General features: G+C 51.0%; 3 protein-coding genes across 4 annotated transcripts; 2 read left to right on the top strand and 1 right to left on the bottom strand.

Moving 5' to 3' along the window:
- The first annotated feature begins 400 nt into the window (after positions 1–400).
- On the top strand, positions 401–5702 carry BNIP5 (BCL2 interacting protein 5). 2 transcript variants are annotated; one of them, XM_071578704.1, is made up of 6 exons: positions 401–584; positions 1644–2380; positions 3033–3167; positions 3631–3692; positions 3923–4180; positions 5245–5702. In XM_071578704.1, the coding sequence occupies exons 1-6, from the start codon at positions 526–528 to the stop codon at positions 5287–5289; spliced, it is 1296 nt and encodes a 431-aa protein (XP_071434805.1). In that variant the 5' UTR covers positions 401–525; the 3' UTR covers positions 5290–5702. The 2 variants fall into 2 exon arrangements, with proteins under 2 accessions (XP_071434805.1, XP_071434804.1); XM_071578703.1 differs by having other exon boundaries at positions 3030–3167.
- Positions 5703–9127: 3425 nt separating this feature from the next.
- PNPLA1 (patatin like domain 1, omega-hydroxyceramide transacylase) lies at positions 9128–23122 on the top strand. Its single transcript, XM_071578559.1, has 9 exons — positions 9128–9802; positions 14103–14335; positions 15463–15528; positions 16850–17062; positions 18088–18148; positions 18228–18368; positions 18641–18734; positions 19429–19539; positions 20022–23122. Exons 1-9 carry the CDS (start codon positions 9601–9603, stop codon positions 20023–20025), a joined length of 1125 nt encoding a protein of 374 aa, XP_071434660.1. The 5' UTR covers positions 9128–9600; the 3' UTR covers positions 20026–23122.
- LOC139683430 (omega-hydroxyceramide transacylase-like) lies at positions 21393–27178 on the bottom strand. Its single transcript, XM_071578560.1, has 7 exons — positions 26887–27178; positions 26020–26240; positions 25332–25397; positions 24658–24867; positions 24516–24576; positions 23706–23918; positions 21393–21975 (listed from the first exon to the last, which is right to left on the bottom strand). The coding sequence occupies exons 1-7, from the start codon at positions 27083–27085 to the stop codon at positions 21854–21856; spliced, it is 1092 nt and encodes a 363-aa protein (XP_071434661.1). The 5' UTR covers positions 27086–27178; the 3' UTR covers positions 21393–21853.
- Positions 27179–27942: the final 764 nt, after the last annotated feature.

Below are 27942 nucleotides of genomic sequence, written 5' to 3'. Positions count from 1 at the left end.
CTCCATCGCTGAATATTCTGTAATTGTGATTCTGTGTGTCAACAACCTGACAGCACCATGTCCCACAGTGCCTTTGGTCCCACAACAACATCCTGGGAACTCCTGGGACACGAGCAGGGCAATCTGCTTCCTTCTTTTGTCTGAGTAAGTTACGACTTCCCCTTACAAAAACAACGCAGGAAAACCCATAAAAGGTGTCACAGACAGCGAAAAACAACAAAACAAACCAAGCCCAAAGCCAAACAGCTGCCTGAGATAGCTGGTCTCAAAGGCCAGTGCTTACACTGGGTGACAGGTGATTTTTATGCTGTTTTGCTGCTGCTTGTCATAAGAAAACTCTTTCCTCCTCCGGTGAAACTCACGCCCTCTGGTTTCCGCCACGAGGGCGGTGATAACGGAGCTCTAGGAGGAGCAGCACTGGCTGCTCTTCTACCTGAGTGGCTGCTAAAAATAGGAATTATCTCAGCCAGCCACGGCTTGAGTATAAAAAGGCACGTCCCAGGAGAGCCCACGAACCCTCAGCGCATGTGGCCGAGGAGCTTGTCTTGTCCTGTGTCCAAACGGGCAGAAATACTGATGGAAAGGTAATACCAAACCAGCAAATAAAGTGGCCAATGCACTGGAATCATCAGAGTGGGGTGGGGGTTGTGGCTTTGCTGTGATTAAATTTGGTGGAATGATTTGTTCTCAGGTGGTTGGTGGGGTTTGGTGGTGGCTTGGATGAAGGAAACTTGTCTTCTTGATCCCAAAACCAGGCCAAGGTGGGGTGGGTGGGTGTGCTGGGTTGTTGTGGTGGTGTTCATTGAGTCTGAGGAGAGGCTGATGCCCAACTTCAGGGTGGTTTGTACAGCTGAGTGTGGAGGTTTCTGGGCTGGCTCCTCCTCTGCTGTTCAGTGGTGGAGAAAGTCTGATCTGGGACTGGTTCTTTGAAGGATGAAATTGGTTTCAAAGATAAAACCAGCACCGGGCACTGTCACAGCTCTCTGGTTTACCAATAGCAACATTTCTGTTTAATTTTGCCTGTAAATACAGAGAAAAAGGGTGATGAGAGAGGCAAGGAGAGGGCGCTGCGAGCTCAGTTCTCAGCGCTGTGCTGGAGGGAGCTCCCAGCAGGGCTGTGTCACCCCAAGGTGACTGAGTTGATTCTCAAGAGCCCATGTTTCTTCCCTGAGCCTCTCCAGGGGCTGGAAGACCCAGCCATGTTGAGGAATGATTTGTTTGTGAGCAGACAGTACTTTAAGGAGAAATACTTAAAAATCTGGGTTGTGTGATGGGATGGTGTTCCTGGGGCGTATTTTTTCATCATAGTGTGGGAAAAAAGCTGATAGGATAGTGTCAGGGGACATCCTTGCTGGAGGAAACTCCCTAAATGATGACCCTGAGATGTGCCAGGCCCATCTCCCTCTCCCTGAAGTTTCAGTTCCTTTATCAGTGGTGTTTGTGGTCGATCATAAAACCCTCCACCAGGAGCTTTCTGGTAACAACTATAAAACTGGCTGCTCATTAACCAGGAACTTTAACAGTCTCAGACACCCCTTGGTGCCAGAATGGGCAGGGAGGGGGATTTCCATCATGCCCAACCCAACTGTGCAGCCACCTGGGCAAAGCAAACACCAGGCTGAGAATGTTGTTTCTCTCCACAGCAACCTGCGGGTTCCAGCCATGGAGATGCCTCGGTGGGATGTGGGGAGGCAACCATCAGGCAAGATCCTCTCTCTGGACAGGAAAAAGGCCAAGAAAGTGTTGGAGATTTATGTCAGGCGCTCACTGAGCTGCCGTGAAAACCCACCAGTGGCCCCAAAACTGCTTCAGGAGAAAATTGGAGGGCGAGGGAGAAAGACAGATGGGCTGCAACGATCAGAAAGCGACTTCTGCATGTACTCACGTGCCAGATCCAGCCCCAAGAAGGACAGGAAGGAGGGACTCAAAGTGGTGGACCTGGAAGAGGCTCTGGATGATGACAGCAAATCTTCCCAAGAGGTCCCTAAAGAGGGGCCGAAGTCCAAGAGGAAAAACACAAAAAACTCTTCCCAGGGCAAAACCCAACAGTCTGGTTCAAAACCAACCTGGCTGAAAACTGTCTTAAATTTCTTCTTCAAGAGGAGCCCTGAGGACCAGAAGGAAAACGCAGGGCAAAAAGCCAAGGACAAAGATGCCAAAGCTCCTCAAGGCTCCAAACCAGAAGGAGCCAAGAAACACAGGGGAGACTCCAGCACATCCCCGACACCGGGCAGAGCCTCGAAGAGGAAAACAAGCATCAAGAAGGTTTTCTCCTTGAAGAAGCATGGGGAGGAGGAGAAGGGAGAGACAGGATCGGGGGTGAGGACCAAGCGGCCCAGCTGCCTTCCCTTGCAGCACGTCCTGTCTCCTGCCACGCCAGGTGGGACCTTCAACCCCCTGCCCCTGAGCCTGACCCACCCCCACATCCAACACCTCCACCTTGGCCTTCCTTTGGGAAAGCCATCATGTTTATTGCTGGGTTCTAACAAAGCATCACCCTCCTGGAGCTTGCTGGGGTTTGGGATGGGTTTTGGAGACTCCAGTCCCAACCTGCTGCCCCAGGAAAGGGTCGATCTGCCCTTGCCATGAGCACACATCACCCTGAGCCTGCTGTTGGCAGTAACCACCCAAGCACAGGGTTTTGCCCCTCTGACAGCCAAAGGTCACAGTAGTTTAGTTTAAACCTGCATTTGAGACCTGAGATTAAGTCTTAAGCCACTCCAGGGCCAATGTTAAGCGGCTTGAGATTTGTCACGGGGACAGGTGAGGGCAGCTGGCACAGCAGAGCCCGTGGGACAGCTGTGCCCACCCCTTCCAGTGCCAAAACATTGGTGAGGGGATTTCTGAGGGGCTTTGGTGGGTTTGGGACAAGTGCCAGATGCTCAGTTATGGTTCAGCACAGCCACATCCTCCACCATGGGAATGCACTAATCTGGGGTGGGCACCAGCACACCCAGTCCCTGCTGCAGCTGCTTTTCCCTTTCAATCAGTCTCCAAGAAAAACTTCTGAATGTGTGGGGTTTTTCCAGCAGAGGAGGAGCAGCCTGATGGTTACTACACACAAGTCTCAGAGGAGATCGGGCTGATCGTGCAGGGCAGTGAGAGCCAGGGCAGCAGAGCAAGTGGATTTGAGGAGCCACCACAGCCACCTGGCACCGACGTGTTCGGTGAGTGTTGTCCCTCCTGGCACCTACAGAAAACTCATGTGCACAAGACTTGTCCCCATGCAGAGACTGCACAGCACCCAACCCCTGCTTCAATCCTGATCCAGGGAATACAAAGGCTTTGGGGGAGATTTTCAGCATCAGGACTTGATTGGGGAGAGGGAAATTCATGGAGTCCCAGAATGGTTTGAGTTGGAAAGGACTTTAAAGATCATCTCATTCCCACCCCCCTGCCATGGCCAGGGACACCTTCCATTAGACCACACAAAGGGCAAAACTCAAGGGCAGGAGTGTGGTTTTGTTGGGTGAGGGTAGAAAGGCACTTGGCAACAGGCTGAAATGGGTTTTGGAGGGGTGGAGGTGGATAATGGTTGCTCTGGGAAGTTTTCCTGGGGTCTAAGCAGAGCATCTGGGTGTGGGAGGCTTGGAGAAAGTGCTGGAGATAATGTGGGATTTCTCTCTGCAGATGAAGCCATCAGGAGAATCGTGGCCCTGCTCCAGAGCGCAGGAGATGAGCTGAACAGGCAGGTGAGAGCAGAGCTGAGGGAGTTTGGGCCCTGCACTGCTGTAAAATCCACCCCCCGCCCCACCAATGTCCCTGGTGTGGGGTTTGCTCAGAGAAATCAAGGAAACAGCAACTCTTAATTCCCCGACTGGGCGCGACCGTGGCTGTCTGTGTGTCCTCCCTGGTGTGGGGGGAAGGCACCAGCACAGGGATGGCACTCTGAGTCACTCAGGACGTGTGTTCTGCTGCCCAGGTGAGGGAGGATGCCCAGCTGCAGCTCTTCTTCAGGGACATGTCCTACAGCTCCTTCAAGAGCTTGGCCGATGCCTACGTGCGCAGGGAGATGAGTGCCAGCAGGGCTGATGCCAACCCCGAGGAGATCCAGTTTGCCTTCACAGTCCATCTCACTGCCAGGCTGGCTGGAATCTGCAGCCAGGCAGTGAACAGGATCATGGGCTTTGGAACACGGTACCTGGAGGATTCCTTTGCACCCTATGGCAAAATTCTCCAGGTAAGGAGGAGGATGACCCTGGGGCTGAGCTTCCAGAGGATGAGCCTGGGGTTGAGTTTCCAGAGGATGAGCCTGGGGTTGAGCTTCCAGGAGCAAGTCAGGGCAAGTGCCCAGAGAACCTGTGGCTTCCCCATCCCTGGAAGTGTTCAAGGACAGGTTGGACAGGGCTTGGAGCAACCTGGAATCATCACTGTCTAGAACTACCTGAAGGGAAGTTCTGGCCAGGTGGGGGTTGGTCTCTTCTCCCAGGCACTCAGCAATAGGACAAGGGGGCATGATGGGCTCAAGCTCTGCCAGGGGAAATTTCAGTTGGAGAGCAGAAAAAACTTCTTTGCAGAGAGAGTGCTCAGGCATTGGAATGGGCTGCCCAGAGAGGGGGTGGATTCCCCATCCCTGGAGGTTTTTCAGCTGAGCTTGGCCGTGGCACTGAGTGCCATGATCTGGTAAAGGGACTGGAGTTGGCCCAAGGGTTGGACTTGATGATCTTGGAGGTCTTTTCCAATCCAATTGATTCTATGATTCTGTGATTCTGTGAATAGTGGAAGGTGTCCCTGCCCATGGTAGGGATTGGGGATCAGTGAGCTTTAAGGTCCCTTCCTTCCCAAACAATCCTGGGATTCCATGATTCTGGAGCCCCTCTGCTCTGGACACAGGCTGGGAGAGCTGAGGGAGTTCAGCCTGGAGAAGAAAAAGCTCTGGGGAGACTTTAGAGCCCCTTCCAGTGCCTAAACAGACTCCAAGAGAGCTGGAGAGGACTTTGGACAGGGGCCTGGAGGGACAGGACAAGGGGGAATGACTTCCAGAGGGAAGGGTTAGATGGGATACTGGGAAGAAATTCCTCTCTGTGAGGGTGGGCAGGCCCTGGCAGATGTTTCCCAGAGAAGCTGTGGCTGCCCCATCCCTGGGAGTGTCCAAGGCCAGGTTGGATGGGGTTTGAAACAACCTGGGCTGGTGGGAGGTGTCCCTCCCTGTCCATGGCAGGGCGTGGGATGAGAAGATCTTTAAGGTCCCTTCCAACCCAAAGTATTCCATGATTCAATGAATGTTTTCTTCTGTCCCAGCAGAAGAGAGAAAAGCTCAGGACAGACCACTGTGACAGCCCAGACTGACATTGGCTTGTGCAAAGGGCCTGTGGTGCCTGGGAGGCCGAGGATGAAGATTTATTGATGGGAGGACCATCCCTGATGGTGACCAGGACAGGGAGTGAAATTCTGAGCCATGGATTTAAAACTTTCTAAGGGAAACCACAGCAACAGCCAGAGCAGTGTGAAATGCTAAAAACCCACCTGACTGAGGGCAAAGAGTCTGCAAATCAAACCAAGCCCAGATTTCACCCTGTGTTGGCATTTTAAGCTCCTGCCAAGTGCATGTGTTGAACCTCAGGGGTTGTTGGTGCTCATGTATGTGTTTTTATTTACCTGCTTTTCTATATGTGTCTGTGAATGTACAAGATAAATTTTGTAATTTCTGCTGTCAGCAGAAGCATCCAGTTTGGAAAAAACACCCCTACAACTCAAATAAATCAGTGCTTAAATGCCATCCAAGCTTATCTGCTGGGTGTTGTGTGAGATTTATGGGTGGAATAATGTTTGCTTTGCTCCAGCTGCTGTGGCTGCACCTTTGCAGTCAGATGCAAAGTGACACAAGGGACACTCACAGCAGGTACACGGGGCTGTCCTGCCATTTCTACAATCTACAGCTATTCCCTTTCCAGCAGAAGGAGATTTGCTACCCAAAGCAGCTTGGGCTGACACCAAGAACTGGGTAAAGCTCGTTCCTGAGTGGTGCAGGAGCTGTCACTCCCTCGAGGACTGAGGGGATTTGCAGCTGCTGGGGTCTCACCTACAGGCTCTAAGAAGATGTGAAATGTCAAAGGGATTTAAACCCTAAGCACTGGGAGTGTTTCCAGCTAATCTTTGCCCAGACCCCTAAGAAGGGCCATGGATTAAGGCAGCTCGAGGCAGGGGGGTTTGCAAGGGCTCAGTGTGGTGGCACCAGCAGGAGCATCTCCCTTGAGAGGTTAGACCCAGCCTGGGGTGAAAGGGATGAAGTTTTGGGGTTTGGAGTGTGCAAGAGGTGGGATAGTCTAGTGGGTTGAAGGTGATGGTGGTGGCAAAAAAATGTGTGGGTCTGGGTCAGTGCCATGTGTGGGGTGACAGTGCCCTGTGGGCCATTGGTGCCAGCTGGGTCTGTCCAGCACCTTCTCTCCTGGATTCTCAGTCCTTTTACAACCCTAAGGAATAGAACACAGGGAAGCAAAGCCCTTGTAGGATGAGAGCAGCCCTTCCCCTCCCAGACCATTGTCCCTGTTTGCAAAGCCTTTAAGGACAAGTCTCACAGACCCAAAGAATTCAGCCAAAGAGCCCCAGGGAGGGGGAACACCTTGCAGGGACTCCATCTAATCTAGCCCAGGTTAATGAGGACTGTGAAAAACATCCCATCCCACTCCTGGATCCTGCCAACAAGTGCAGTGTCAGCACTGTGTTTGCTTTTGGCCAGGAACCAAACTGGGAGGCTTTTAGTGCAGGAGAAACAAAACTGCTCTTGGCTGTTTGTCCCAATGTTCCCACTCCTGCCCAGACTCCAGGGAGCTGTGCCAGGCTGTGAGAGGGGCAGAGTGAGCTGGTGTTGGGGAGCTGGTGAGGATCCAGCTGGAGGATCTTGCAATGCTTCTGTTTTGCATCTGAGCTCATGTGGTGCCAGGGGTGGGTTGGGATTTGCATGGAGCAGAAAAGGGCTCTGTCTCCCCTCTGACTTCCCAGAGAATTTCATCTTCCATCACCACCTGGGACACACCTGCCAGGTAAAACACCAGTGAGGAATACAACTCATCTCTCCTCTTCCCTTCTCCAATGCTGTTCCCAATACCAAATATTCTTCTTCTGGCGTCACTGGGCCACATCCCACCCATCAGGATGGAGGTTCTGGGAAAACAAGGAGCAAAACCTGCTCAGCCCCTTGCACAGGGGGCTCTTGCCCCCAGATAACCCAACCCAAGGCAGGGATGGTGCTCCAGCCAGCACAGAGGGATGAGGTTGGGAGCAGCCACAGCTGTGGTTGGTGCAGCACCTCATGTCCCTTCTCCTCAGCAACTCCAGCACCTGGGATTAATCTTTTAGTTATAAGATTGAGAACCTCACTGCCTGTGGCCACTGAAGATATTAAGAAGGTTTTAAAGAAGGGCAAGTTATTAGTCCTGGAGGTTTGAGCAGTTTCCAGCTCTCGGCATTACCTTCATCCTTCTCTAAACACCCTGTTGTGGCTTCCAACAGTGAACACAATCCCCTTGCATGAAAATCCTTGGGATCATGGACACTGCCCATCTGGGCACTGATCCTGCCCGGGCAAGAGCCATCCCTGTGCCCTGCACAGCCCTCCTGCTGCCCACTGTGAGCTGGGCACCTTCTCCCCAAACCCTCTCAGGCTGCTGCTGGGCCCCTGAGTGTCCAAATCTTCAGTCCCTGCTAATCCTGCTTTGCTGGGGGTGGGCAGGGCAGCTTAGAAAATCAGCCCGGCTCTTAATGAGCCAATTAATGTGAAATTTGCTGTCACTAAGAGGATGATGACAAGGTTTCATCTCACAGGAGCACAGAGCTGAGCTGGGGGTGTGATGTCTCCTGGAATGATAGCCTGGTGGCTCAGTATTTGCAGCTGGGGAGGGCACAGGGTGGGTTGGCACCTCCCACACCCCTTGAGAAGCCCCTCGTGAGTCACTTCAGGACAGAGCAATGTGTGGACAGAGGGGCGAGTTCCTGCAGGTCCCATGGGATCATTCACACCTTTCCCAAATCTTGGCAGGAGGGGCTGGGCACAACCAAGGCGGTGCCAGGGGCATCCTACACCTCTCCAAGCAGAGCCTGTTGGATTCCTTGGGGGCCTGACATGCACAACAGGCACAGTTAATGCCCACGGATCACAGGAACAAACACTCCTGCACTTCTGATGCCCTGGGGGGTTTGGAGAGATCATAATTTTGTCCTTCATCGACTTGTCAGTGCTGGAAGAAAGTCTTTTAAATGGAGGGATTTTTGCTTTCCCAAGGGCTGCAGGAGTCAGTGGCATGAATCACCCAGATCAAAGCTGAGATTTCACCAGGAGGCTGCTGGAAAGGCTGGAGTGTGTGGGAGACACCCAACGAGGGGATAATGTGGAACCTCAAACACTGGAAAGACAAGAAACGAGAAGCTCCAGTATGGCTGTGATCTAATTCAAGTTCACCCCCAGGATAATTCAGATAATTATTCAATATATGTGGGAGCTGAGGCCTTGCTGACACTTACCTGGTGGTTCAGGCAATGTCCACCTGCTGGCCAGTGACACTTCAACCCAGGGACAGTTTGCACATCTCTGCTCCCAGGACACAACTCCTGTTAAGCCATCCAGTGATGGCTGGAGAGGACAAGCTGAAATGTATAAAAATTTGGGGTGAAACAGCACTGCAAAGGTTGTATCAGGATGCTGAGACCATCCTCTGTTTTCCTGTGCTGTCCTGGCCAGGCTGGTGTGTGACATTGGAAAGGAGAGCTGCTCCTTCAGCCTGTCATCTGTTAAATCTGTTAAAAAGGGCAATTTTTATTCTATATATTGGCAGCAGTATTGGATCCTTAAGGCTGAAAAGACACAACAAATCTCCTGAATTTTTCCATGTTTTTTTTTAATTATCCCCCAGGAAATGCAGACAGCCCAAAGGCACATTGATTTTGGTTCAATAATCACAGATTTGGGGAATGTGGTGCTGCTGTAGGACCTCACTGAGAGGGGGAGAACAAACAAACCCAGCTCTTTGTTTTTTGCACCCCCGAAATGATACCCAAGTGTCAGGCAAGGAAAAACCCCTTCCAATGGGAAGCAAATATAAGGAGTATTTCCAAACCTAACCCAGCCCTGTATCCACCCCTTGTGTAACACCCTCTGGCTTTAAGTGTCTTATACAAGCCTTTACTCACTCAGTACTGAGCTGTGCCTAAGCCAGGATTGATGGAGAATCCTATTTAGGAAAACACCCTTTGATGAAGAAAGCACGAAGCAAAGAGGAATTTTTTGCACGGATGTTTCCAAGCGTGACAGGCACAGGAAGGCTGAGACCATCCCTGGGAGAGCCCCTGGAGCACTGCAGACCCCTTGGAAGGAGAGGGAGGCCTTGACTCAGCCCTGAGCATCAGCTGGGCTGTTGGGGAGGATTATAAGAGCTGTTTTGATCAGGGGAAAATTTCTGTTTTTAGCACAGGCGGCAATTAAAATAGCTCACGAATCTCAACGCCTCGGGGAGCTGTCATAAAAGGAGGCAGAAAATCCATCTTCTGGACTCCTCTGCACCAGAGATGAGCCTGGAGGGAGCTGTGCAGAGGAGAGCTTGAGCTTCACCTGGTGAAAAAGGACAACCCAAGACATCGAGCCAGACCCACCGCGGTGCCCCCGAGATGGCTGTGGAGGATCTCCGGGGTCCCAGCGCCCCTTTCTCGCTCTCCTTCTCGGGCAGTGGTTTCCTGGCCCTGTACCAGGTTGGGGTGGTGCAGTCCCTGCTGGAACTGGCTCCTGAGCTCCTCAAATCCGCAGGGAAGATCTATGGATCCTCAGCTGGGTCCCTCATCGCCGCCGCCGTCGTGTGCGGGGTCGGCCCCGGTAAGAAAACTGTCCCCTCCTTTTCCTCATTATAGAGATTTTATTTCAAAACTGATGCCTTGAAGTGCTGGTGGGGATGTTGGAAAGGATACAACTTTTCTAATTTTTTAATGTTCCTAACGAGCCTTTTAATTGGTTGTTTTCTTTAGTCATAAGTTGTGTGTTAGGCCCTAAATTGTCTTCAGGCATCACAGAGCAAAAGGTTGTCATAAGTAACTTTTGTGAGAACACAGCTTGGGAAAAATACTAAAATTATGAGTTTTAAAGTTAACCATGACATGCTTCAATGAGCAAGACCCATGAGAGAATGATGTGTTGTTGAAACTGGATATCTGGAAACCTTTTGGAGAAACCAGCAGATAATGAAGACTAAAAAAGGCTCAGCATTTGTGTTGGAAAAATCCCCACCAGAGGAAAAAGATTCTAGAAAGACTAAAAGTATGAACTAATTGGGACAAGCAATGAGAGATTAATAACCAATAGTGGATAGAATACTGATAAAAGAAAGGGAATGATGTAATTTAGAAGCAATGAACATTAATTTCTTTGTTAAAAATGTATAAATAGGTGAACAACTGATGTGTTGGTATCTGTGTGGAGGCAGAATTTTTGTTGGCCACAGAACTGCAAATAAAGTGAGGCCTTTTGTTCCTAGCACTAAAAAGACAGTGTTCCTAATGCTAAATTTGCAGTGTTAGGGGGCTCTGTTATTCCCAAGGATTTTGGGGCTATTTGGCAACAGGGCTGTGATAATGTTGGAACTTGTATCGCTCACGAGGCACTGAGGAAACCTGAGGTGTTGCCACTTGTGGCAGCCAAACTGGGGCAATTTTGGGTGGTGTAAGGTGAAACAGCTGGTTGGGACAGTCTGAGTGGGGAGATACTGCGTGGGGAAATCTGGATGGACCTGTATTCCATTGGCTGCTTTTCCTGCTCCTGCTGAAGGAGCAGAACTTCCCTTCTGCTACGAGGGCTGAGCAGAGCTGAGATGTGTCCCAAGGAAAGTCTGCCTGGCTGAGACTTGGCATTTACGTGGGATATGCCCATGTTAAACCTCTTTGTCCCAGTGGATCAGGTCCCTTGGGATCCTTAGCAGTGCAGGGACACGAGTGGCAGTGACAGGTCCCCATGGAGGTGACAGCTCTGTCACTTTGGGTTATCCCACTCAGAACAAGGGAAGATGTGGTGCAATTCCCATTCCCAGAGAGTGGAGTGCCTTTCCTTGTGGCACAAGCTCAAGGGCTCATCAGTGGGACAGCCTGAAGGAACAGCAATCCCTGCTCCAACCCAGGGATTTCTCTTATTGTTGTAAAAGAGGTTTCCTCCAACCCTCTTCCACCAGTATGGAAGCAGGACCATCCAGCAACGGGTTCCTCCATGTATAGAATTAATTCAGAGCAGTTAATCCACTTTTAATAATCACGTCTTCCCATATTTCCAATTAGTGCCCATGTGTAAACAAGTGCACACAAGACTTTAAGCTTTGGAGGCTGATCCAAGCTCTGCTTCAGAGTGGGGACATTTAGGAGGAGCAAAGGGGTTTAGATGCCAAATAATGATGGAGGAAACAAAAAAAAATGCAGTTCCTGAAACGTTTACTTTTTAGAAAAAGCAGAAATCAACATTTCTGCCCATATGGTGGTGAAGTCCTCCACAAATTAGCAAGGACCCCAAAATTTCCTCTCTGATTGCTTGTGCCAATGTCATGGGTGGAGCTGGGGCTGTCCAGCAGTGTGAATAAATTTGGGAACTGCCCTTGCTGGGGCTGGGGCTGTCCAGCAGTGTGAATAAATTTGGGAACTGCCCTTGCTGGGGCTGGGGCTGTCCAGCAGTGTGAATAAATTTGGGAACTGCTCTTGCTGGGGCTGGGGCTGTCCAGCAGTGTGAGTAAATTTGGGAACTGCCCTTGCTGGGGCTGGGGCTGTCCAGCAGTGTGAATAAATTTGGGAACTGCCCTTGCTGGGGCTGGGGCTGTCCAGCAGTGTGAATAAATTTGGGAACTGCCCTTGCTGGGGGCACCAGTCCTGAAAGAGGGCTCTGCTTCCTGAGGATGGAAGGCACCATCACTCAGAGGGGTTGAGATGATCTTATACCCTAAATATGTTCCCTGGGGGAAGTGATGGGTAGTGATGACTCTGGCTGGGTTTCTAAAAAGGCAAATGAATGTGGCACAAACTCTGCCAAGTTCACATTGGGGCAAAAAGAGGGGGAAAGCTGTGCCTGGTGTCCCATGGGGTGGCTGCAGTCGGGTCCACATTCCCTGCCCTGACCTGGGCTGGGTGAGCTCTGAGCTCCCTGAGCCAGTCTGTCCTCTGCCACCCCACAGGTCACCTCCTGGGGACATGCCTGGTCACCAAGCTGGTGCAGGCAGGGACAGGCAGGGCATTGCTGCCAGGGTCATCCCTTGCGTGCCATGACCCAAAGTGCCCAACCTGGGATTGTCTCTCACCTCCCACCCTGCAGCCTGTGGGGATTTTTACCATGTTCCCCCTGTTTCTGGGACACAGAGCAGCCAGACCATGACCTGTGTGTGCAGCAGCCCCTGGGGTGCCTCTGGCTCAGGACACAGAGCAGCCAGACCATGACCTGTGTGTGCAGCAGCCCCCTGGGGTGCCTCTGGCTCAGGACACAGAGCAGCCAGACCATGACCTGTGTGTGCAGCAGCCTCCTGGGGTGCCTCTGGCTCAGGACACAGAGCAGCCAGACCATGACCTGTGTGTGCAGCAGCCTCCTGGGGTGCCTCTGGCTCAGGACACAGAGCAGCCAGACCATGACCTGTGTGTGCAGCAGCCCCCTGGGGTGCCTCTGGCTCAGGACACAGAGCAGCCAGACCATGACCTGGGGGTGCAGCAGCCCCCTGGGGTGCCTCTGGCTCAGGACACAGAGCAGCCAGACCATGACCTGTGTGTGCAGCAGCCCCCTGGGGTGCCTCTGGCTCAGGACACAGAGCAGCCAGACCATGACCTGTGTGTGCAGCAGCCCCCTGGGGTGCCTCTGGCTCCTTTGGGATCCCTGAGGACCTTGTGTGACCCTGCTGAGCACTGATTGCCACCACATGGCCTCAACATCCGCTCAAACACACATAACTCCTCTTAATACTCGTGTGGCTCCAGGTGCCTTCTGGACACTCCGCCTAATCCGTCTGTCTGTCCCTGCAATCTCAGGAGGTAGCAGGAAGGCTCTGCCCCTACAAAGCCATGGAGCTGAGGCTTTGTGCTGGTGCAGGGGCCCAGGGAGCCCACCTGGGTGCAGGGACAGCTCTTTCGGAGCTCAATAAGTGTCTTGCAGAAGGAGTTTAACCCCCAAGCTGGGATATTCCCCCAGGTGACCTCCCCGTGGCAGCAAAGGGACCAAACTCCCTCCCTGGCATCACTGCACAGCCTTTAAACCCCAGAGTGCCCTGTGCCCCCTCCAGGGCTCTGCTCCTTTAATCCAGCTCCCGTTTAATTGTTATTAACACCATCTCCCAGGTTGCTGGGGGAGCTCAGGTGAGCAGGGACTCCCAGGACACCTGGCTTGCAGGAAAGCCCTAAGCAGAGGAGGTGCCCCATGTCCTCACCATGAGCCATCCCAGCTCTGCCAGGCAGTCTGAGGTTGCCCGTGTGGGAAACTGGAGGTGGAAGGCAGGAACGTGTTATGCAAGTCACACTGACATCTGTAACTCAGTGTATGCTCCTGTGTCCCCTTTCCTGGGGCTCTTGGGAGCCTTTCCCCAATCCCCACCTTGAGTGACTGTCTCGGGTGCAGAAGGGGATGTCACCCATGGGGTCACACTCAGCAACATCTCCTTTGAGGACATTATGGAGGTGATGTCACTCTCTCTGCCCTGCCACAACATTCCCCAGCAGTGTCATCCTGGGCTCACTCAGAGGGGCTGCAAGAGGCTTTATTTTGAAGGGAAATTGTAGCCAGTTGGGGGTTGGTCTCTTTTCCCAGGCACTCAGCAATAGGACAAGGGGGCACGATGGGCTCAAGCTCTGCCAGGGGAAATTGAAGTTGGAGATCAGGTAGAAATTCTTTGCAGAGAGAGTGCTCAGGCATTGGAATGGGCTGCCCAGAGAGGGGGTGGGTTCCCCATCCCTGGAGGGTTTTCAACTGAGCTTGGCCGTGGCACTGAGTGCCATGATCTGGTAAAGGGACTGGAGTTGGCCCAAGGGTTGGACTTGATGATCTCGGAGGTCTTTTCCAACCCAATCGATTGTGTGAGTCTGTGATTCTATGAAAACAGAATGAAAAACATACCTGGTAGGGCAGGAGGGATACTGAGTTTCTCTCTGTCTTTCCCTTGTCTCTGTTTCAGATGACGTCAAGGAATTTTTCTTTGCCCTGGCAGCAGAAGTCAGGAAAACCCTCCTGGGCCCCCTGTCTCCCAGGTGCAGTTTGCTGGCCAGCATCAAGGCTGTTCTGCAGAGGATGCTCCCAGAGGATTCCTACCAGCTGGCCACGGGGAGGCTGCACATCTCACTCACGCGGGTGGTGGATGGCCAGAACGTCATGGCCTCAGAGTTCAGCTCCAAAGAGGAGCTCATTCAGGTACAGGGACCTTCCCCTGATGCTGAGGAAATCTCTGCCTGCTGTTTGGGGTGGAGGAACCTGAGCTGGAGTCTTTAATTGCATTGTTTTCTACCCTGAGCAAAAATACCCTGTAGCAGTTGCCAAATTTTCCACTGGGAGTATCAGGAAGCTCTGCCAGAGATGTGGACACACCACAATGAGCTCCATGAGGTTTGGAGGGAGGGAGGTCCAGAGTCAGAGGGCAACAAAACATACTAAAAAATCACCAGGTTTGTTTCCAGCCTCACAAAGCTGATGTTGCCCAGCTCTAATTAAAGTGCTGATGACTCTTCAAGAGCTCTGTGAATGCTCATGTGACCTCTCAGCTCTCTGGACAGGTCTTCCTGTGGCCAAATCCCACTGGCAGTGGTTTTCCTTGTTATCTCAGCACTTTCCTGGGAGGGGAGAGCTGGACTAAGATACTGCCAAACAACAAGCAGCTGATTAACCAGTAAATTATTTGGTTAATTATCTGGGGGAAGAATCCCAGGGCAAAGACTGTGAGGTCCTGGGCTTGCTTGTCCCAGGGAGAGAGTAAAGGATGGCAACTCCATGGAGATGTGGGAGTTCACCCCGTGGTGCCTGTTCCAGGCAAACCAGGAGCTCAGGGGGCTCATTTCCAGCTGATGAGGTTGGTGGGAAATGGTTACAAACACCCCAGCAGTGGCTTTATCATTAACAAGTCCCAGCAGGATGAGGATGATTTGTGAGGGTGTCTTGGTTTTGTCCAACAACCCACAAAGATGAAAAATGGCCCCAAAGTTTCACCTTGTCACCCTTCAATGGGAATTGTTGGACAGTGATATGTAGATTTACACATGTTAATTCTGGCAGAGATTAACTAAATTAATTTTAATTAAATTTAAATAAATTTATTTTTAAAATTAATTAAAAACTGAAGTGCCTTGCTCAGAAGAAGTGTTTCAACTTCAATGAAATGAGATGTTTTCCCCTTCTTGAAGTCTTTCCTCTTGTCACAGTCCAGGTGGCACTGACAGCCTGACCCAGACTTTGTCAAGGCTGCATTTTCAGGTACCCAATCATCAGCTTTTGTCCAGCAGAACTTTAACAGAACACTGACTTCTGCAATGCCTCTCCTCCTCCAGGCTCTCCTCTGCAGCTGCTTCCTCCCTATTTACTGTGGATTCATCCCTCCTTCCTACCGAGGAGTGGTGAGTGATATTTCCAATGAAACACACACTCCTTGGGTTTGAGCAGGGTGGGGTGTGCATGTCCAGGCTTTTGCTTTAGTTCAGGGAGGATGATGAAGCCTTTTAGCTTGTTCTTCATCCCATCCTAACGTGATACCTGGGTGGAATTGCCACCTGGAGACCCCTCTCCTGCTTTGCCCATGGAGAGAGGGTGGATGACTCAATCTTGCCTTGCAGATCTCTGATGTGAAAGAGGATTCCCATGCTCAGGAATTTGAGATACAATCCAGTTTTCCTGGGCAGGGTCATTCAGCAGTGCAGGTGTCCCTTAGGTCAGGAGTAGACCTGCATGGCTGAGATATTGAGAGGATCCTCCCCCAGCCCTGTGCATTTTCATACCCAGTGCTTGTCGGTGTGAAGGAGGAGCACAGCAGCATTTTCCAGCACTTCCAGGGGTGGAACAGCCACAGCTTCTCTGGGAAACATCTGCCAGGGCCACCAGGGAAGAATTCCTTCCCAATATCCAATCTAAGCCTGCCCTCTGGCAGTGGGAAGCCATTCCCCCTTGTCCCAGCACTCCAGGCTTTGTCCAAACTCCCTCTCCAGCTCTCCTGGAGCCCTTTTAGGCACAGGAACTCTGAGGTCTCCATCCATGGAAGTGTCCAAGGCCAGGCTGGACAGAGCTTGGAGCAACCTGGGCTGGTGGAAGGTGGTCCTGCCCATGGCAGGGGGTGGGATGGGATGAGCTTTAAGGTCCCTCCCAACGCAACCCATTCTGTGGGTCCATGATTGCTGTGGGAGGTTCCTCTGCACTGTTACTCAATGAACATTTAATCTGCTCAGCTGCCACCTCAGACCCCTTTGAGGTGGGTGGTAAATTCAGATTCCTTTTGGAATACACCAAGCAGCTTTTTCCTTACCCAGTGAGTAATCCCCCAGGGATTTGCAGATAAACATTAAAGTGAGGGCCCAAGTGCTGGAGCTCAGGACTTGAAAGTTGCACAACACTGTGCATCAGTGGTGTTTGAGTTGCCTCACAGCTGCCAGCATTTTGTTTTTAACAAAGCTTTGCGAATTAAACTAATTATATTCCCATTTTAATGCCTGCTGTGGATTGCAACACCTGGCTGAGGAGCTGGCTGGGTGCCCCAGGCAGGGCAGCTGGAGGAGCTTGTAAAGGCTGGGATTAAGAATAAGGGCAGGAAGAGATGCTGTTGAAAGAAGAGAGAATGTGCTGGGACTGGTTTATGGTGGGAGATGTCACCTGTGGAGCTGCTGGTTCTCCCCTTGGTGGCACTGCCACGCTCCTCTGAGCAAACCCCCCCTGTGCTGCTGCCCCCAGCGCTACGTGGACGGCGGGTTCACCGGCCTGCAGCCCGTGTCCAGCCTGGAGGAGCCCGTCATCACCGTGTCCCCCTTCACTGGAGAGCTTGACATCTGCCCCAGGGACTGTCCTGCCATCTTCTTCTGCTTCCAGATCTTCAATGGCAGCATCCAGATCTCCATAGAGAACCTCTGCAGGATCAGCTATGCTCTCTTCCCACCCAGCACCATGGTAAGCCCACCATGATGGGCTTCTCCCAGCTTTGGTTTGGTTAGAATCATAGAATCACAGAATGGATTGGGTTGGAAAAGACCTCCGAGATCCTCAAGTCCAACCCTTGGTCCGACTCCAGTCCCTTTACCAGATCATGACACTCAGTGCCATGTCAAAAGGAGTTAATGCTGCTCCTGCCTCCCCAAGCTTTGGGGTTCAGCTCAATCTCCACCACTGATGAATCAGATTTCAAAGGGAGGGGACAGCAGTGACTATTTTTGCAGGACATTATTCAGGGAGGACACTGCTGATGGGTGGCCAACCTGAAATGGGGATGCACAACCTGCAAAGAACCACATGGAACCAGATGATCTTTAAGGTCCTTTCCAATCCGAATCATTCTACGATTCTATGACCAGTGTTTTGTTGGTTGGATACCAACCTGTGCTTGTTGCCTTTCCAAGTGGGCCCCCCCAACCCTCCATGGGCAAACACCTTTGGACAGACCCTGCACTGCCCTTTCTGGGGCTTTTTGGTGCCCTCATGTGGGGGTGACACTGTGTTTGTGGATCCTCTGCTGTCTGAGGGAACTGATGAGGGAATTGATCTTGGGGAGTTCAGAGTGTATCTCTGAGAGAAAAGCAGTTTGGAGAGCACCCTTAAGGGGGGAGGAACCACCTGTAGAATGTGGGACACCTTGTGGCCAGCAGAATGTTTCCACGTATGCCTGGTGACCTGACTAAGCAATAGTGTGATGACATCTTGTATACAAGAGTAGATAAAAGGTGAAGCTGTAACTAAAAAAAAAAGTTCTAATATCAACAGAGTTCTGTGTGTCACAGAATTACAGACTATTCCAAGTTGGAAGGGACCCACAAGGATCATCGAGTGCAACTCTTAAGTCAATGCCCCACACAGGGGATTGAACCCATGACCTCTAAGGTCTTTGCTCAAGCCTTCTGATGTTGCTGTGCCTGATCCTCTTCTGACCATCATTAACTCACCCCCTTCACCCCAACAACCTCAAGTGTTTCTCCTTGCAGGTCTTGAACGACATTTTCTCCCAGGGGTACCAGGACACTGCCCTTTTCCTGTACAGGAACAGTAAGTGCCACCCCAAGTCCCCATGGGCACCTCAGAGTGTGGCACCCACGCCCCTCACCCCTTTCTCTGTGCCCCCCAGACGCCTTTGGCCTCAACTACTTCGACGGTAATTTCCGCTTCGGCAGCACCTGTGGGAAGAACGAGGCTGCAGCTCCCAACGGGACCATCCCTGGGCTCTGCAGGAGGGTCCCCCAGTACCTCACCCCTTATTTCCTGCCAGGTACAGCATTTGGGGTGCTCAGCTTGGGTTGGGGGTGCTGCACTCCTCGAGAGGAGCACTGTTGTGTTTAGGGCATTGCCGAGATATTTATTCCTGATAAATATTCCTAGACCTGCAGGAGCTGCTCACAAAGAGGATTTGGAAGAGCAGCTCAAGCTGGGCTTGGGCCTGGGCTTGAGCAACTACCTGAACTGCAGCTGGGCAAGAGGAATGATTATATTTATTTGATTATTTCTATTACTGACCTTTATTTCCTTCTCTGTTGGGCACAGGCTTGTGGAAGAAGGAGCAGGTGAATGGACTGCAGGACCCACTGGCCAAGGTGCTGTTGCAGCCATACAGGCTGCCAGCTTTGTTCAGGAAAGGGTAAGAACATGCTGGGAGAGGCCTCAGGGAATGACACACAAACCCGGAGCTGAAGTGGGGCCAGAGAAGAGCAACGAGGCTGGAGAAGGGACTGGAGCACAAGTGCTGTGGGGAGAGGCTGAGGGAGCTGGGGGTGTTCAGCCTGGAGAAGAGGAGGCTCAGAGGTGACCTCAGCACTGTCTAGAACTCCCTGAAGGGAAGTTCTGGCCAGCTGGGGGTTGGTCTCTTCTCTCAGGCACTCAGCAATAGGACAAGGGGGCACGATGGGCTCAAGCTCTGCCAGGGGAAATTGAAGTTGGAGATCAGGTAGAAATTCTTTTCAGAGAGAGTGCTCAGGGATTGGAATGGGCTGCCCAGAGAGGGGGTGGATTCCCCATCTCTGGAGGTTTTTCAGCTGAGCTTGGCCATGGCACTGAGTGCCATGATCTGGTAAAGGGACTGGAGTTGGACTGAGGGTTGGACTTGATGATCTTGGAAATCTTTTCCAACCCAATCCATTCTATGATTCTATGAAATCAGGGGTTGTGTCTTTCCCTGAAAGCAAACTCTCAGGGAGAGTGGGCATGGCTGGTGCCAACACCACAGGCTCACATGACCATGGAAAATATTATTACAGTGTTAATTACCATTACCACCCTCCCCTTTGGATCCCTCAGCCCAGGGTTTAACTCAGCCTGTTTATTTTGCTTTGCAGGGCTAAGAAGGTGTGGGGGTTGCTGGAAGGTGTCACCTCCCTGATCCAACGACTCCACAAGCTCCTCCAAACCCTGGTGCCTGCTTTGCGCAAGAGAGCTGTGGACAGAAGGTGAGGAGCCTGGGGGAGGCAAACCCTGGGGGGCTTCACCTAAGGGTCATTGGTTAAAAACACCAAATCTGGAGCAGCCCACATTAAAGTAGCTCTTTTATTCCCCCTGTGATATTATTCTGATATCTCAAAGGAGCTCTGAGCCAGCTCAGTGCCACTTCCCTACTGCAATATACTCATGTTCCTGCTTTGCCCTGGCAGGACATCAGGCATGTTAACCAAGATCCTGAGAGACATTTTGGCACTAAGCCCTCAAGGATTTAAGGCATTTAACTCATCACACCGACAGCTTTTAAGTCGTACCTCCCTAAAACCTTCTTGCAAGTTCCTTCTTGAGCAGCTGTGAAGAGACTGGCACAGAGTGATTTGACCCAGCTACAAACCCCTCAGCATGAGAAAGCCCTTTGGTGTCCAGCCCTCCAGGGGCTGCTCATCCCTGTTGGCCCCTGGATCCCCTCTCAGCTGTCCCCTTGTTCCCACAGGTGACAGTCCCTGACAGCCCTGGGGGTCTCCGTTCTGCTGCCTCGGGAAGGGATGGATGAAATCAGAGCTCATCCCACACACCAGCACAGCTGCTGCTTTCCTATGGAATATTTTGGAGGGTTTTTTTCTCCCTTGGGAGCTGTCTCTGCCTCCAGGGCTGCTGCCTCTGCCCAGGCCTGACCAGCTTCAATGTGATGCTTGAGGCAAAGCTCTGGTGCTGCTCCTGTGACCCACCACGGGCTGCAGGGCCAGTGGGCACCTTCCTCTGCAGGCACTCAGGTTTCCCCCTCCTCATCACCAGCAGCACCCTTTCCCCTGCTTTAATGCAGATTACAGGGCAGGAATTCACCAGGAAATGCCCCATTTTAAGTGTTTTCCTACCACTGAAAAACTTTCAGAGCGTTTCATCAGTGAGGGAGAAGCCTTAGGGAGCACCACACTGGGCAGGGACTCATTTTTGTCCAGTTCTCTGAAGTTATTTTACTAATTAGCAATTCTTGAGCTTCACCCCCCTCCCACAGCTCTGCTTCTTCTGCCTGTGGAGGTGGGAGCACATTTGGATCCCCCTCAAATTTCCAGTAGGATGGAGAAACCTAAAGATGAACCTCCTCCTACTGCAGACTCTGCATCTCCCACATTTCACCAATAAATAAGTTCTTTGCTTGCAATTGTCTGCAATTTGCAGCCACACAAGTGTGGGGCTCAGGCAAACACCCCCCATGTCTCTGGTCTGCACACAGAATTAATTGGCAGCTCTCTTAATTATCCCAAATCCCTCCTGCACATCAATGGATTGGCTTTATCCCAAGTGAGTCTCCCGTGTTTGCTGGTTCCTGATGGGCAACAAATGGATCCCAACGGCACAAGCTGTTCATTTGAACGAAGATCTTGTTTAATTGCACAGAAGGAAATGGAACAGAGGGAAGTTTAATCCAAAGGGCCCTGGAGACTGCAGGAATGAGTGATGGAAACAGCTCCAAAGTTAACTCTGAATGCTCTGTGAGGGATTAGTACACCAGGTTCTGCTGTCTCTGATTGACATCAGGCTCCTGGGAGTATTTTATCTGGAATGAGCTTGCTAAAGGAAACCTGGATAGTTATTTCATAGAATCATGGAGTGGTTTGGGTGGGAAAGGTCTCCTGAGCTTCCCAGCAAGCACCACCACCACTTCCAGGTAGGATATTCCCATTCCAGTCAGTCTCAGACTGTTGCACTTCCAATGGGAATTAAAACACCCAAAGAAAATTCTCATCCAGGAGTTTGACACCCAAATCCACCAAATGGTCTGTAAATCTCAGGCACAATCAGGAGCACAGTTTGAACTGCTCAGAGTGCCCCACCTGCCCCTCTGATGCTTAATCACAAAAAGTCAGTAAAACACTGAGAACTTTAATAAAAAACAACCTACAAGAAACACCCAAACCAAAAACAGTCCCAGCAAAGGTCCCTCCTGCTCCAAAACTGCAGGGATTTGCTGGGAGAGAAATATGTGACAACTCAATCTTCAAGTCAGCTGGTTTTTGCTTTATTAATCCCTCATCTTTTCAAGGAAGCACAGCTGGTGGTGCCTCCTCTGTGTGAGGTTGGAGCTGAGGGCACCAGGAGGCTTTGCCAGAGCAATGGGCAAAGCTTGGCATCGACTGGACTCACCTGGTGCAGGAGGTGATGCCCAAAGCATCAGGCTGGAAACCCAGCTGGGACAGATCCAGCCTGGAATGCCTCCCTTAAAGGTGGGTCATGGGAAGCATCAGGGGCTGGGGAAGGGATGGAAGGGGCTGTGGCTCTGTCTGTGCTGGAGGTGTCACTGTCACAGTCACATCCTTGTGCTCCTCAGTGCAGCTGAGGCTCTGCCTTCAGGCTGTGCTGCAAGTTTTTCATTCTGTTTTTAAAATATAAACTGGGGCCAGAGGCAGCAGCAGGGCCAGAAATGCTCTTCTGTGGCTGGGCTGGCCCTGAAGGGAATAAAACCACACTGGTCAGTCTGACAGACACTCCTGGCAGGTCCTGTGATACAAACTGGATTTAAGTCCCTGAGCAGAGCTGTTCCCTCCCTCCTGTTGTCCAACAGGTAACAGGGTAAGCAAGTTTTGATTTCCTTCAAATATTGCCCTCCCACCACTGTGCTCTTGCTTGTCCCATCGAGCTCAGCAGAAATGTGAAGCCTGAGGTGGATGGGATGAGAGTTTGGAGACATCCCAAGGTAAAAGGAGCTCCCACTAGAGGGAAGAATCCCAGAACCTGCTCTAAGCAATAGAACCAAAAAACCCCCAAGCCTGTGCCCAGTCCTGGCTGTGGCTCTGGCTGTTGGCTCAGGTGTTTTATGCCACACTCTGCCTCTAGTCAAGAATTAGGGAGGGTGCAACATGGAGAGAGAGGCAAATCCTCATGGATTGTGTCCTTTGGAAACAAGAAATCAGGTACAAGCTGTTCACAAGTTTATCCTCCTGCTGATTTGGCAACATCAGTGATATTGCACAGATAAACAATAAACCACCCTCTTCCTGGCCTAGATCATCAGGGCTTTTTTTTTTTTCCCAAGATCTGGGAAATCTGAAGTGCTTCTCCTCTGTAGGCTGAGAGCCTGAACTCACCCCCCCTTGGTGAGCTGATCCCACAGGTGAGCTGATTTTGGTGAAAAATGTTGCAGCCCAGCTGCAAACCAGAGACAGAGACTCCTCAGGCTCTTCTTTGGCTCAGGAGCCCAAAGAAACCTCATTCCTACTGTGTTGCTTCCAAAAGCTCCACGTGGCTCAGAGTGATGGAGCATTTAAAGAGCATCCTGCACTTCTTAGTGGGCCTAGAGCTGGTTTGTTCTCAGTGGAAAGACCTTCCTTGCTTTTATTTTATGTTTTTTAAGCTTTTATTTTTAGATCTGGAATGGTAATGGTCCTGTTCTTCCCCCCTTCATATTCCTCATTGTGTGGTCCTCTTAGAACAATATTGGTGTCCTTTTCACTTTTTATTTAATTTGTGTGGCAACATTTAAAATAATCAGCATGTTGAAAAAGCTGTGTCGTTTATCCTAAGCTGACAAACTCTGAAATGTTGAAAGAAAAAGGAAATAAATAATAAAATTGAAAGAAATGTGGTATTCCACCAGATACTACTTGTTATTTCTCTGCTAACAATAACACAATCTGGGAGCTGAAATGCTGAGGATTCATCCCAGTTTTCATTGCAAAACCAAGAGAGGGAATTACCTTGCACAGGATTGCAGGAAACTCTTTTTTTAATTTAAATCTGCCTTGTGTTGCTAAAAATGATCCAGGTAGAGGTTTCCCTGCAGCCCTGCTGTGCTTTCCTGGTGCTTAGTATTTCTCTGGCTGCAACCAGAGAAATTTGGGGTTGAACCTGGAACCCCTGAGACCTTTAACAAAAGGATGTGTGGGCAGAACCTGTTATTACCTTGCAAGGTGAGTAAATAAATCACTTTCTCCATGGAAAAAGCTGCTTTGCCAAAGAGCTTTTCTGACCCGACCCCAAGTCCTCAATCCTCACCCAAAGTGAGCTCACCATGAGGCTTCACTGGTAACCCCTGGCCCAAGGGGGACTTTGTCCCCTTCCTGATGTTCTCACATCTTTGTTGGAGCCTGCAAAGACCCAAAGAGCCTCCTTTGGCAGTGACAGCCCTGGGCAAGTGTCACTCAGCTCCTGAAAACATGTGGAATAAAGAATTCCTTACCTTTCTGGCGGTGCAGAAGGTTCTGTGGGGCTTCCTCTTCCTCTGCTGCTGGGATAGTCCCTGGATTCTCCTCAGTGGCATCCTCAGGGTCTGTGGCGCTGAAGCGAAGTCCTCTCAGTTCTGGCTTCAAGTACAAGGTGTCCTCACCTTTCTGCTGTGATCCATCAGTGAATGAAAGTGTGAAGCCCTCAAAGTAATCCATAGGGAAATCAACTGGGGGAAGAGAATGCAGCTCTCACCCAACTGCAGTGGGAGGCATGGCCAGACAGGAAAACAGGGACAGTGGTGACCCCATGGCCGACCAGACTTGGGTTAGGGGGTCAGGGATCACCAAACTCTGCTGCTTTGGGGTCAGTGGGTTATCAAACACCCCACAGGGTCCCTAAGCCTGCACTTCTGGGGGTCCTGGGGGTCTGTGCTCCCTGGGAGAAAGCTCTACCATGCCCAGTGTGGCAGAGAAAAGGGGATATCACATCACCAGAGAGTGAACAGGGAGCTTCAGGAGGGGCTGGGACTCAAGTAATCCTGGCAGTGCCAGGGATGCAGGGATGAGTCTGCCTGAGACACTCTGGGTGCACTTGGTGGCAACTCTTATGTTCTGTCAGCAACCCAACAAGGTAAGAGAAGCTGTCAACCTTCCTGCTTCTCACTCCCAATCCATCTCTTACCTTCAGTAAGCAACCCAACAGTGCATGAGAAGCTGCCAACCTTCCTGCTCCTCACTCCCAATCCATCTCTTACCTTCTATCAGCAACCCAACAGTGTAAGAGAACCTGCCAACCTTCCTGCTTCTCACTCCCAGCCACTTACTCAGTCTTTGGAAGAAGGAGATCGTGTCCTCGTAGCCTTGGACATAAAAACAATCGTGGACCTGCCGAGGGAGGTGCCAGTCAGGGCAGCTGTGCCAGAGGGAGGGGGCTCAGGGCTCTGGGTACCTGCAGGAGCAGCTCACCTTGCGTGGGGGGAGCTGGAAGATGTACAGCATGCGGCAGATGTTCCTCTTGGACAAGTGCAGGATGCAGTCAGCCAGCTGGAAGGTGAGGAAGGCGGCGGGGCTGTCCTTGGGGCAGATGTCGTACTCGCCCGCGAACGCCGACACCGTGATGGTGGTGCGGGACACGAAGTCAGCCCTCCACAAGCCCAGCTCCCCGTCCATATAGCGCTGGGAGGGGGGAAACAGGGGACCCTGAGCCCTCCTGGTGCCAGGGAGAGCTGGGCTGTGCCCCCCCTGGGGGTTATTCCCAGCCAGGCTCAGGCTCTGGGGTACAGAGATCCCATTCCAAGGGTTCCATGTGCTTCAGGTTCACACCCACCACCACCTCCCTTCCAGCCACAAAATCACTCTTTAGTAAAACTGGGAGGAAAGAGGAGCAGAAAGGAGTTGAGCCAACCCTGGGGGCAGGGAGAGGATGGACAGTTTTGGGAGGAGGTCAATCCTATCTGCAGTAAGGTCAGACTTTGGGACATCATCTTTCCCATGCAGACACTGTGGGAACACGACATTGAGCAGCTTTGGTGGCAAACACAGGTATAAACGTCCTTAATTCCACCACTGGAGAAGGGACATGGACCAGAGGGGCCCTTGACCTGACCTGAGACAGGATCTTCAGACCACAAGGTACTCACCACCCCGTGGTATTTAGGAGGGAGAAGTCCAAAATACATTGGGATGAAGCAGCTGCAGATCACGGCCTGTGGGGGAGATGGGAAGGGCAGAGCTGAGCAAAGAGCCACCAAACCTGGTGCCTTTGGGAACGGTGCCTCACCTGGGAATGGCAAAACAGGGACCCCCAGCTGGGTTATTGGGCACCACTGACTTCTGTGCACCAGATCACAGCCAGGAGTGGAGAATTAGGGAGGAAAGCTGTGAAATGCCTCTATTTGCTCCCTGAATCCTCAGGATAATTCAGCCAACAATCAAAAGGGCCGATATTTTGCATTATTTCATCCATGTCTGGATTCAGAGGGTGACAAAGCCAGAAATTCTGGCACAGGCCCCCTGGGCCAGTTGGGATAAGACATAGAGTGATGGATTTAAAGTAAAAATGGTGAGATTTGGATTAGGCACAAAGAAGAAGTTTGTTACAGTGAGGCCTTGGCACACTTTGCCCAGAGAAGCTGTGGCTGCCCCATCCCTGGGAGTGTCCAAGGCCAGGTTGGACAGGGCTTGGAGCAACCTGGGCTGGTGGGAGGTGTCCCTGCCCATGGGATAAGATGAGCTTTAAGGCTCCTTCAAACTCAACCCATTCCATGACTCATGGCCAGGCAGCAAATCCCACCCATCTCCTCCCTCCCTCTCTGTGGCTGCTCCCACCTGGATCAGGTCCTCCTTGGAGGAAAACTCGGACACGGTGACACTTTTCCAGTCGTGCACTCTGGTGAGGACAATGTGCAGCTTCCCAGACACCAGCTCATGGGCATTGGGAGGCAGGTACTTCTCTAGGACAGTCCTCAACAGCCTAGGGATTCTTCTTCCAGGAATAAGCCCCCAGAAGCAGGGTTTGATACCCCTGAAGAAGGCCTCCTTCATCTTCTCTGAAGCAAAGCAGAGCAATCATTCTACATCCCTTACAATATTATTTATGTGCTCTTACATATTATTTCTGTACTTTCTGAGCTGCACCTCTACTTTGGAAAGGGGCATTTTGCCATGCCATGAAATACTCACATACACACATTACTTTCACTTTCATGAGTGAACTCAAATTTTCCAAAGCTTTTCCATATTGCAGGAAGCAGAAGGGTTTTGTTTTCCCATTTCTCTCCATTTTCACCACAAGGCATCTTAAAAATTTGTGGAGATATGGGAGAAAACTGACAGAAAGCCTTTTTATAACATTTCCTCCTCTTGGTTCCTGCATCTTTGTCCCCACTAAGATATTTTCTTTCTCCTTTGTGTCTTGGGAATCTACAAACAACCCCAAATGCCTTATTAGGGAGAGAACTTCTTTTATTAGCCATTCTTACCATTAATTCAAATTAATGAGATGCAATTCTTATTTAATAACTGCATCTAGTCTGCTTTCTCTGTGTTGATTAATTTAACCATGTTTTCAACTCTTTGAGGAGCATTCAAAGGAACATTCTGAGGAATTAATTAAAAAAAATCTTTTACAACTCCAAAATCCCAAGCTATTCGATCTCTTTAGACTCAGGATGAACAGAAGTGCCCAGCCCTTACCTACATCACACCCACACAATCCACTTGCAGCTATAATTGATCCTGAAGATGATCCATAGACCCTGGATGCAGATTTCAGCACATCAGGAGATAAATCCAGCATAGCAGACAACACTCCAGCTTCATAAATGATCAGGAAGCTGCAGCCTCGAAACAGGATAGAGTAAGGTCGTCCTTCTTTTCCACTTATCCTCATCATCTCTGCAAACACCAAGCACTGCAGCCCCAAGAAAGCAGCTCCAAAGGGTTTTCCACAGCCAGCCAACCCTTAGCTCTGTCTCTCTGCCTTATATCCCTCTGTTTGACATAAATCTCCAAGTCAAATGTCCAGTCAAACAGCAGCAGTGGTGTCTCAATAGCCAAGGCCACTCATTAAAATCAGATTATTGCATTGCAGAGTGTGTGAGGTGAGCTCTGAGCTGCTGGGCAGGCCCAGGGCATGGGGACATGGCACACCAATGTGTTGGTCCAGGAGGGCCCCAAAAGTAGGTCCTTGGGAGGGAAAAGCTGCCTCCCCAAGTGGTGAACTCCTTCAGTGGTACCCTGAGGTCCCAATACAAAATTCCAGTCTCCTGGGAGGAAGGAATCAGCAAATATTCCCTGGGATAAGAGTCTTGCAAGGTGTTGCTCAAAGGTCTCTTTCCCCATTTGCCAAATACCATTCCAGGGAGTGAAGAGGGTGGTTGGATTACTAAAGAAATCACAGCTGAAGCTGGAGAAAGTCGTTGGATTACTGAAGAAATCACAGCCCAGGCTGTTTTCCTTCTTTCACAATTTCTGGGCCTGAGTTTGTTCAAAAAAGGGTAAAACCACAGTCCAGGTAACAACTCGTGGCTTCACCTGCTTCCTGAAAGGCTGAGGCTGCAGGAGAGCAACAAGGGAGCAAAAAAAGAGTAAAGAGAGTGGGGAAATAAAGGTTTGACAAATGCAGTGATTTCCTGATTATCCACCCAAAAATGCCAAGTCTTAGCCCTGCAGATGGGTGAGACACTGGGAAGCTGCTCCAGGAAAAGGCAACACTGAGCTGGGCAAGGGCAGGGGCAACTGGCCAACAAA

The sequence above is a fragment of the Pithys albifrons genome, chromosome 28 (genome assembly GCF_047495875.1).
Source record: "Pithys albifrons albifrons isolate INPA30051 chromosome 28, PitAlb_v1, whole genome shotgun sequence".
Taxonomy (NCBI): domain Eukaryota; kingdom Metazoa; phylum Chordata; class Aves; order Passeriformes; family Thamnophilidae; genus Pithys; species Pithys albifrons.
The sequence above is the reverse complement of the archived record's forward strand: the minus strand, read 5'-3'. Positions and strand labels throughout refer to the sequence as shown.

Excerpts from the sequence above, each read along its gene's own strand:
- BNIP5 (XM_071578703.1), top strand. The coding sequence starts at position 526 with ATGTGGCCGAGGAGCTTGTCTTGTCCTGTGTCCAAACGGGCAGAAATA. Across the intron at positions 2,381-3,029 it reads CCTGTCTCCTGCCACGCCAG|CAGAGGAGGAGCAGCCTGAT; the intron begins GTGGGACCTTCA and ends GGGTTTTTCCAG. Across the intron at positions 4,181-5,244 it reads CCTATGGCAAAATTCTCCAG|AAGAGAGAAAAGCTCAGGAC; the intron begins GTAAGGAGGAGG and ends CTGTCCCAGCAG.
- PNPLA1 (XM_071578559.1), top strand. The coding sequence starts at position 9,601 with ATGGCTGTGGAGGATCTCCGGGGTCCCAGCGCCCCTTTCTCGCTCTCC. Across the intron at positions 18,149-18,227 it reads CCTTTTCCTGTACAGGAACA|ACGCCTTTGGCCTCAACTAC; the intron begins GTAAGTGCCACC and ends TGTGCCCCCCAG. Across the intron at positions 18,735-19,428 it reads CCAGCTTTGTTCAGGAAAGG|GGCTAAGAAGGTGTGGGGGT; the intron begins GTAAGAACATGC and ends TTTGCTTTGCAG.
- LOC139683430 (XM_071578560.1), bottom strand. The coding sequence starts at position 27,085 with ATGATGAGGATAAGTGGAAAAGAAGGACGACCTTACTCTATCCTGTTT. Across the intron at positions 24,868-25,331 it reads CTCCTAAATACCACGGGGTG|CGCTATATGGACGGGGAGCT; the intron begins GTGAGTACCTTG and ends CCCCCCTCCCAG. Across the intron at positions 24,577-24,657 it reads TCCAGCTCCCCCCACGCAAG|GTCCACGATTGTTTTTATGT; the intron begins GTGAGCTGCTCC and ends CTCCCTCGGCAG.